The sequence below is a fragment of the Ptychodera flava genome, chromosome 12 (assembly GCF_041260155.1).
Source record: "Ptychodera flava strain L36383 chromosome 12, AS_Pfla_20210202, whole genome shotgun sequence".
Classification (NCBI taxonomy): domain Eukaryota; kingdom Metazoa; phylum Hemichordata; class Enteropneusta; family Ptychoderidae; genus Ptychodera; species Ptychodera flava.
Genome location: NC_091939.1, coordinates 28485249 through 28496025, shown reverse-complemented (window position 1 = coordinate 28496025; position 10777 = coordinate 28485249). Strand labels below are relative to the sequence as shown.

At 36.0% G+C, this 10777-nt stretch overlaps 1 protein-coding gene and 1 long non-coding RNA gene across 2 annotated transcripts in view; one reads left to right on the top strand and one right to left on the bottom strand.

Moving 5' to 3' along the window:
• Positions 1 to 10777, top strand: part of LOC139146245 (RIMS-binding protein 2-like) — a 157412-nt gene that overhangs the window by 25883 nt on the left and 120752 nt on the right. The window contains exons 2-3 of the mRNA XM_070717653.1: positions 4808 to 4927; positions 6792 to 6938. Coding sequence (XP_070573754.1) covers positions 4808 to 4927; positions 6792 to 6938 — 267 coding nt within the window. The remainder of the gene's footprint in view (positions 1 to 4807; positions 4928 to 6791; positions 6939 to 10777) is intronic.
• On the bottom strand, positions 7066 to 9750 carry LOC139145558 (uncharacterized). Its single transcript, XR_011554950.1, has 3 exons — positions 9605 to 9750; positions 9337 to 9394; positions 7066 to 7199 (listed from the first exon to the last, which is right to left on the bottom strand). It is a non-coding gene; the product is annotated as an uncharacterized lncRNA (long non-coding RNA).

The window sequence follows — 10777 nt, the reverse complement described above, 5'->3', positions numbered from 1 at the left end:
TTGTATGACACATACTCTTCTGTGCTTAAGTGATTGCTGTATAGTGTCTTTTTGTAGTTTTGTGTACATGCCGGTATATGACTCAACTTTCTGACCGTTGGATCTAAAAGTCAGCATTGTGGTATCACCTTGTATGGCTTGTTGTAGGTGAATAGCCAGAATCAACAAAATGTAACAAAATACAATTTATCTGTCAAAGAAACTGTCACACTTATCTGTATCATGTACAAACTTATACATATGCATCTCATGTGTTTGTGGGTATATGTGTGTGTGTGTGTGTGTGTGTGTGTGTGTGTGTGTGTGTGTGTGTGTGTGTGTATACAGACAAACATGAGATACATGTATATATAGTATACACATACATGTATATATAGTATACACATACCGTACACACACACACACACATGTAAGAAGGAAAGCCTTTTAGACCTATATTGTACTTTCTGTATTGTACATTTGTACTTTATTTTATTTTATTTTTTTAGATTGTTTTGATACTTTCACATTTTATAGAGATACTCACAGGCATGCTAACTTACAGCTTTTGATGCAACAAACAAAAGACATAAAATAATCCATTACCTTCCAGCTAATACTCACAATAGGTAATATGAAAGAGTTAAAATTAAAAAGCAATTAGTCTAGACTTCTAACTGTACTGAATTACATTTTTGGTAAAGATAGAGTTTTGCAAAGTAACCATGACCAAATGTTTGCTGCAAATCATGCAACTTATCTCCTGTACAACCTACGAGAAATGCTGATTGCTTCAGACAATCCTTATCAGGTAACTTTGTCATCCAGAAAACTTTGAAGCCTATAAGAAATGTTGATGTAATTCATGCAATTGCTAAAATTTCCTCTGAGGGCGTGTCTAGAGACTGAATGAGTCACAGACCAAAAGTTAATAATTAAAATCACTGAATTTTTTCAGCATCGGTGAATGTAAAACGTTTAGTATGCCACAGACTCATTTGAAAAGAGCATACAGTGTTCATTAATATACCAAATAATTTTTTGTCAAAATACATTGAAACAACAGAGAGAAAACTCAACTTGAGCTTGTTGTAGCAACTGGAATACTTAGTATTTCACTACACATGTAAGACAAAGAGTAGAACAACTTGAACTTGAGCAAGAAACTTGAATTCACAGAAAAAAAATTGGTTTAAAATTGTCTAAGTCGTTGATTTTGTCCCATAAATTATTACATTCATTTTGATATTATTTATTAATATTGGGCATACTGCAGAAACGCTTGTCTGTACATTTCTACATACATATTTTACGTTACATATCTCCTGTGAAACCCAACAACCCCTGTTGCTCTTTCTAGTGTACTGTGCATGTAATCTTTATCCTAATATAAAGGATAAATGTTAGGTCTGGATTACATTATTATACTGAACATTATTGATACAGGTGAATGCTCAGCATTCTAGAATATATCACCTGATTTTATGTAATATGTGGCATGGATGGAAATTCCAGTCTGGTAGAATTTTAATGTTTTTTTTATGTCAGTCTACAGCCATAATTTTAGTGTACTTTGCAAAGAACAAATAATTGTATGCAATAAATCCATATTTAATAGGTAAAGTTAATTTACAGATAGTTCTGAAATACTTTTCGTAATTTTCAATCTTTTAGTTTTTGCCATAACTAATGAAAAAGATAAAATTTCATGTTTGCCACAAATTGAGTGACATGATTTCATAAATTCTTTGTAATTATTAGGGTAGTGTGTGCATCCATTATATTTGTGTGCACTTTGATATTATTGCTTGTTTTAATTGGTGTAATCTCTCTGGCAGACATCATTGATTAAAACAGTATTTTTCAAAGGCCAGAAACTTTGTATACCAGTAGTTTAACATGAAATATTTTGATATTGATATTGTTATATTTATCATACTTAACTCTGATATTTTTGGAAGCAGTAACAATTATTAAACCAATTGATAAATACAGAAGCTGTGAAGTTCCTCAGATAGGAATATTTTTCCACGTCCATGGTACATAACCCGGTATGTGCTGGCTACCAAACATTTACAACGTATTGATAGAGTTGTGACCGTTGAGTAAAGCCATCATACCTGTGACTTCAAAATTGAGTTCAAATAAACCAAACCAAATAACAATGAGTTCAAAAAATGAGTTCAAAATTATCGTGAAATTTTAAATACGCATATGAAAATCTGAATAGTGTAAGTAGGCAAGCAATATCCATTGGACTGAATATGGGGAGGTGAAAACTACTTGTATTCGCAATCCTTGACGATAGAGAAATTCCAGCCGACAAATACGGGGATTCTCATAAAAATATTCAATCTCTGACGCAAAAGAAAACACAGGTAAATGGTTTATACAAAAGTACATGGGTATTTGTTTGTGCATTTGATATGAAAGTAGGATTTAGCATTTGATACGTGTGCATCAGCGTGTGTGTGAAAGGGTATGGCAGTCAACAGATGTTTGCTGTATTCACGCCGTGACATCATCAGCTGAAAATATTATAAATATGTGTGTCTATATGGTTTGTGATGACGTGCTCAATGGCTGTGTCCTCAATGTTAAAGATGTTTTGTCAATAAATGCCCAAATTTAATTACTGCATGGAAGAGTTCATGTACTGGCAGTTCGTGAAGCATTTTTCATGCAATGTAGGGTATCTTCTGATACTTATTGCTCCAAGTGAACAGTAAGATTGAGCCAAGTTCTGGTCAACAAAGCATCTGATAACGTGGGTTTCAGTGGAAATTATGGTAGGACTGTAGTGAGGATATCATTAGTGATCAAAATAGATGTGAGTAACAGCTACATGTGAAGATGACGGGCTGTCAGATTTTATAAAATCAAACCAATATGATGATGTCAAATTGCATGCATTAACTGGAGACACACATATGCATGTTTAAGGGCAGGAAGTGCAATAACTTTGTTTCCACATCGCTTTCTCTACATTGCTTCTCTGATACATTTAATACCATTACTGAAAAGCAATTGTGAGGAATTTGTGACTCTCGGTTATCAGTCCAGAGTGATACTAGTAAAAATTCATCTGCATCCTGAATTGTGAGACACATGGGAGAAATATCAGAGAATCCAAACTGAATTGCCGTAGGTAGCTCCAGTGTCTATGGTTATCTACATAAGGTTATCACACTAAGTAATTAGACTAAATGCATAGCTGTGAAAATAAACATTAATTAACCAGTTATACATATATGTATACAGATAAGGCTGTAGACAGTTGAAAAGTGAGCCCAAAACCCCAATTGCTTCTACTTTGTGGGTTTACATGTAAAGGTATGGGACTCCATCCCCTGGATCAAGTTTGTTCCAGCCTGTAAGAGGATTGTGGAGGTGTTGTAGCTTTCTGTTTTCCATTGAAATTGTAATCTAGTAAGTTAAATTCCTGGCAAGACAATCGAATGCCTGACACAAACCTTTAACACCAGTGGATTTTTGGGTTCTGTGTTCAATGTGGTTGTCCTGTAGAGGATTCAAGGATAAAAGGGATATGTTACACACTATAACTATGTATACATTTTTGTATCCATTGAACCACATGTTACACAATTTCCACAGTGTTGTAGTGTTGTATTCAAGGTGACTGTCAAAGCCATACAGTGTAAGCTGCACCAGGTAATACGCAATCATTCCTCCAATCATTGACTCCCAATGTTGATACTCAAAGTCCAGTTTTCACCCCATGCAAGCTTTGTAAAATATGGGTTATGATAAACCCAACATCAATTGTACTACTTGGTTTCAGGAAATTTCTTACCATGAAAGATGTATTCAGGATTTGAATTTCCTTCTTTTGTAAGGGATGAGTAACTGAACAAAAGGCAGGCAAAATTGAAAGATACTATCTGTTCCACAAAACAGTTGTTGCATTTTATCAGCACCAGTGCCTTACCATCAGGTACATGATTGTATCGCATTCTGAACAGAAATAGTCCGTTTTGTGAATAGACACCCAGAGTTGGGGAACTGATTTTCCCGCAGATAAATATAACAATGGAAATCCGGATTTGCACATCATGCACAGAAATGATGATATGAATGACGCACATGTTCATGTTACGGGGGGTAAGAGGTTTTGTTACTTTGAAGACCCGATGACATTTTCATCATCTCCTCTGAAAGGAATTGCTTTAGTGTGATGGTGTTTCAGTCGTATGTACAAGTATTGAACAGATTCATTTGACATTGACAGTGTTTATTGTTGAATCCAAATTTTTATAAAATATTTCATATCATATCCATATGTGTTGTTTGTGTGTCAAAATATATGTAACACCAATTTATACATATATGTGTGTGTGCATGCACTTGTATGTATATCGTATGTATGTGAGTGTATGTATGTGCGTGTGAATGTGTGTGTATGTGTATGTGTTGCAAAGACATACAATAAAAGTGAATGTGGACAATTTACTGCAGGGCTTCCATCTGATAATATTCTGGATATGAACATTTGAGGGGAAGGGAAATCTTATCTAACCTCAAAGCAGAACTTTCCTACATATTACTCGTGAAAGGTTACACTGGGTTGTTGTGGTCTGAACAACAAGTCATGAAACAGGTATCAAGAGGTATAAACATTTTACCCAGTCTGAATGTCTGTATGCCACAATTCATTGCAGTCCCTAGCACCATGGTACCTTGAATTCATCAGATCGCATAACAGAGTACAAGCACAAGTCAAATATGATGAGAGGAATTTCATCACCACTAATACCAGTAATGAACAATATTTCTTATGCCATTTTTTCATGTTTTTTTCTATTTCCAGACCAAAAAGCTTTATGAGGAGAAGGAAAAGAGTCTCCTTCGCAAAAACAGTGAACTTCAATCTCAGGTACAAAGATTAGAGAAGAGGGTCACTGCTTTGAAAACCGACAATGACACCTTGGTAAGTTGACAAAATACTTCAGCTTTTGTAGAATCCCCAGGCTGGAAAGTTCATCCGAAATTGAATTGGAGGGGTGAGTTTGGATGCTCCTCCCCCTTAAGTGATGAATTTTTCAGTCTAGGGAGTGGTTTAAAGAGTTGAGAGTAGCTACCCATATATAAAGATACCATCCTTCTGTATTGTAATTATCATTCAATGTTAGTGAAATGCTGAAGTTTAGTTGTTAAATATCCCTAAGATTGTGATAATGTTTTGTCATTAGATTTTGTCGAAAGTAGTTCCCATTTATTGGTAAATGTAATCATCCGTAAATCGTAATTAATAAACGGTAAAGTATTCCTTTGTTTAGTAAGATGGTTATGATAAATGTAAAAATAAAAAATGTAATTTAATGATACATTGTGATCTAATGATAAGAGAAAAATGTAGATAGATACCAGTACACTAGACTTTATGCGATCGCGTAGTTTCATTGGTGTCGATCCATGTTAAGAATTACTACTTGGTGCAAGCAGCAATAAGAATCCAGAATTTCTATGGATGATGTCTGGTTTGAAAAAAAAGCTGGCAAAAAGTTGCGATGGTGGAAGCATGGGGTTGATGCAGGGCTACCAGCCGATATAACCTTCCCTATAGCCATTGGAAAGTGAGGTCAAGGGTGTTTGTGTATTTATAGTTCTTTTACTGAAAAAGAAGCTGCTATTAAAAACTGTCTATGTATAGAAATCTGTTGAATCGGGCTTTTCAGGGCATGCTGTGTATAACCTTGTGTTGTAAACAAACAGATCAGTGACTGTTTTTGACCCGTTTTTGCCAAGTATGGAAGTCAATGAACAAAATATGACCGTCAAAAATACCCACTTGATAAAGACTAGGAAAGGTTTATTGGCTTATGCATGTGAATTATATAAACTATAAAAGGTGTGCTGTTTTATAAATATTAGTTTTGTGCGGTCTCTGCATTTCTGTATCAGCTAAATCAATTTTCCCTGTAATAACTATGGTGATATTGCATGTCATGTGTATGTAGACATGTATGAGCACCACAGACTACAAAAGTTTAGTTTCATTTCAAGTGTTAGCATATAGTACATAATATGAAAAGAACTAAATATGTAGTCGCATCTCAGTAATCTCCTTTCCCCACTCCCCACCCATCCATCCATCCGTCCACTAAAGAACACCAGGTAGTGTGCATTAGCCTTGTAGTTGTCACCAATCAAATGATTACATATAACTTAAATGCAGTGTTTAATGATGCATGTCATAGCAATGCTAAGTCATGTGTGTGTGTGTGAGCTCCGTGAAATGCGCTTTTAGAGTTTCTGCCATAAAAGAAACCGTTATTTTCATGGAAAATGGTGACCATCATAGGTGTTTCTTGGCCTTTATGGTAAATACGCTTGTTTGGGCCATGTACTGATGATTTTTATTGCCTGACAATGCACCAGGTTTTCATTATGTGTGCTGCAAAACAGGGCTTCCTGAACCATCCTCATTTGACAATAACGTGACTTAAAAAAGATAATTTTGGCTCTGAAATAGCACTTTACATAATTCTCAGCATTTCAATGCAATTTTGAGTAATTTGCAGCTGAGTGGCATTCAGTATTATGTTCCTTCTTTCAAATTGAACAAAGGAAGCCCAGTTTTAGCATCAATGGCATAAATGCAGTGTTAACAGCGTAAGGCTTCATTCATGCATGTATACTGCCCTCTGTGGCAGAGTTTGGGTAGTCAACCAGACCCATCATCCATTTCCACACCACCTCCAAGTAAACCCGTAGACTTCATAAAGATGCAAAAACAATGAGAGAAAAGACCAACATGTATGGAAAATGGATAATCACTGTGTCTCTCTCAGAAAAAGAAACAAGATCAACTAGAAAGCGATCATAAGCCAGCCGAGGAAAAGATCAGCAAACTAAAGAAACGAAACGCAGAGCTAGCATCCATAGCCAGACAACTTGAAGAGAAAGCAAAAGCCTTACAACAGCAAAATATGAGAGTGGTAAGACCATTGTGTGTGTGGCTACAATATTTCAGTGTGCTAAACCAAACCAAATTTACCGCCACTCATCCCTCTATAGTGTAAATGCATAGCTTTTTGATCTGTGTACAGTATAATACAGATGCTTAACCTAACAAAATCACTTACTGTGACGTGACGTGATCCATGCTTCATTTTGTCATGTGTTCCAAATCTTGAACATTTTTCCCATGATGCTGTTCAAGTGCTCACCTCGCTTGCTTCACCTCTGTAGTTTCCCCTCTGTAAGCAAACAAACAAAAAAGAAACATGTTTATTTTTGAAAACATGGCTTTGACAGTATACACATCGCATGGTTTGAAATTAATAGGTAATAATCAACGAACAAAAATATCTTTTGCTCACCAACAGCATCAGTAAACGTCATCATACTTGCATGAAACTAAAACAAACTTAATAACTCTCATCTTTCTATTTCTGATATGTATATATATTGCGTTGTTAGTTTCAGTCCTCATATTCTAAAGAGGATAATTTCAGAATGTGCAAACTTTATTCATGGTAAAAGTGTATTTATCAAGAGATAGTGGCTGCCTGAATTGAATGTCTGGCAATTGTGTAGTAACAATGACAGTACCAGTAGTTTTATCTTGGTCCATGCCGTATTGTTAACTTAGATGGTGGTCAATAATATCAAATATTGACTGCTACCTTTCCGCCTCGAGTACAGCGATAGTGAGTAGAATCAGTGGCCACAGAGCTCAAAATGGTATTTTTTCAAGTGGTTAGGATATTGACTATGATAATCATAACTGATTGTGAAATATTTGTTCCAATATTGATGGTCAACGTTGAGTGGTCAAATTATTGACCCTGAATATTAGCATGCAGTGAATAACAGTAATATTATTAGGTGAGATATATTAGGTCAATAACAAAGTCAAGATGACTTACTTTATGTAGTGACATTGACTAAGGTTTACCGCCATGTGCTTTCAAATTCTCAATGCCAAAAGTGCTTTATAGTTAGGTAAATATGACAAGTTTGTTGCAACATTCAGACTTAATGATTTTAGCAATATGCTAACAAAAATCAAAAATGGGCTAAATAAATTCAAAATTTCACCTTGTAATGCGCATCAATTATACATTTTCCATCATATCAGCTTTTGTCGTGAGACATTTCCCCTTCAACCATCAAAACAAAAGTATATTTCTGAGAATGACTCACAAAGATGAACACAGTGAATAAACCTGGTAATGAAATGTATCTTATTCCATCTTGTGATATTGCATCACATCCTAATGAAAAGGGTGTCTACAACAACACCATATTTTATTTTCATCCTGCATGTATTTGTGTCCGTTTTTCTTTTTTGGGGGCAAATTTTAGTCAGTTTTCACCTTTTGAGACGCCTCTTCAGGAAAAGTTAGGTGGTCTAAATTGCAGTCATTGGTAACGCTTGCACACACACGACATGAAAATGCACTCAGTTTTGATGGTAACTTTGGTTAGGACCACTGGTAGGTTATTGTTTTGATAGTTATAGGAAAGACACCATCACATCAGTCACACTCACAATGTGAATCGTTTCATTCATTGTACACGGGTTGCGACAAACAAACCAGGCATATTTTCAGACTGGTGATGGAGGGACTGTGCATCAGTGATACAGCCTTTTGAACTTTACACTGTGTGCTTCTGTAGTGTTTCCTACCAGCAAAAAACCAAACAACATGAAATTACCCATACCAGTAACATTTTCAGTTCATTTGCCGTCATTTTGGTATTATGTAGTTCAGCTGATTAGAGTGACTGAGTTTCAAGGACACTTATACACCTTGCTAGTCTGACTCAGAAATTATTTATGGATGTGGTGTTTGGCGTAAGGAAGAGAAAAAAATATTTAAAAGGTAGAAAATGACAATACATATGCAGAGATTGTTTTATAGTTCACTTACTGCATTATCAAGTTTTTGCATAGACTAGAAAACGTTGTGCCTTTGGCCATGAAATTCTTGATACCCTACAGGTGCTTACCCTCATATCATTGATCTGCCTTACCTCTAATGAAATGGTATGTCTGTCTACCCATATTATTTACTGTTAGGATTGAGTTGTTCCATTTTAAAATTAGGGTGCCTAGGGATGCCGAGGGGCATTTGAAGAAGTCTGTTCTACAACTTTGTTCTCATTGTTATGACACTCTGCAACATTTGTAACATACAGTTTCTGCAAAGAGCACAAGATGCAACCACGGTACTTAACACTAATTCCTTGTCATGAATGCCTGTTTGCAAAAACACCTCAAAAAAATCAATTACTTCTGATGTGAGTACAATGGAGAAGGTATTCTTCCATTGTCTAGACCGAAGCCAACAATAAACAGTGTAGGTGAACCAAGTGTCAAGTACATACCGCTCTAACTTAGAGGGTGCTTGGACTTCATGGTCACTTTACGGGGCGTCCGCTGGTTCTGAAATTTGACGGAAAACATGTAGTTACTGACACCCACTTATCGAAACGAGGAAAGGCCAGCTAGGAAGGTCATTATGTAAGGTGTTTGAAGTCAACACCTTGGTATGTTGGTCGATCCTTCAACTAAAGTGTAAAAACACTGGATCCACTGCAGAGGAGCATTTGGAAGGAATGGAGTTTTTCCTACAACTCTTTCAGTCTGACTCACCAGAGGTACGTGCCACCAGCATAAACTCCTATCACACCCATCCCTTGACACAGTGGCTGTGAACCAGCCATTTCCCAGCCTACCCTTCACTGTGGAACACCCCCTACATGAAGTCTATCCCACACTGACACATGCATACATAAACAGTCACAAGTTAGGTTGAACTTCCACACACTTTTTGCAATGCAAATACAGGCCTGTTGCCATGCGTATTACTATCAGCCCGTAATATATGTAAGCCAGTCAGTGTTTGCACAGAGAGAGATAAGTGTCTAATTTTGGTTACAACAATATATGACAAGACAAGTTTCATGTCCATTAAGGAAGGATTAGCTATACGCTCAACAAGACACAGGAATGTAAACATCTGTGACATTACATGCTGATTGCCATATGGGTTTAGGAACTCTAAAGCATATAACTGTCTGTCAGACTTTATGAATAGGAGTTTCCTATGTCTCATGAACAGGTGAGTGGACGTCCCGCTATCTCCTCAATGCCCTTACCCACCTTCATATCAAGCGAATGAACCAGTCCAGTCCATTGAAGACCTGGGGGGACTTCACCAACATATTTATGAAATGGGTAGTTTTCAGCATGAATATTTCTAGGCTGAAATCTTTGTATTATACTGAAAAGGAGCCACCTGTTTTGGACTTGGCCGTGAACTCTCGGTCTTGTAGGTCTTCCCTGTTGTTGTCACTTGATTCAATGTACCGTTATCATTTATCGATGATATGTGAAGGTGACGCACCACAGTTCTGAATTGATCTTTTCACTGCCTATTAGCTTTCAATATTTTTTGTTTCATGACTTTAAGAATCGACATCATTGATAAAAATTACACTTAGTTGAAACAGTTCAAATTTCACATTGTGTTCAAAACTTTGTAGAGCATTTGGTAGTCTTTCGTTACTACACTTTGCATATTTCATCATAGTCAATGAAATGGCTATGATCATTGAAACATGCATACTTGTTATATAAATGTATGCATATGTAAACAGTTTAACAAGCAGATTATATATACTTTATACATATTTATGATTTATTATCCTTTTTGGCCCACATCCCAATATTTTACTGACTAGGTTGACAAGAATATGCATGCAACAAAAATTTCACATCCATAGTAATTAATAGTGATATAACATATGTTGATTTTAATTAGAG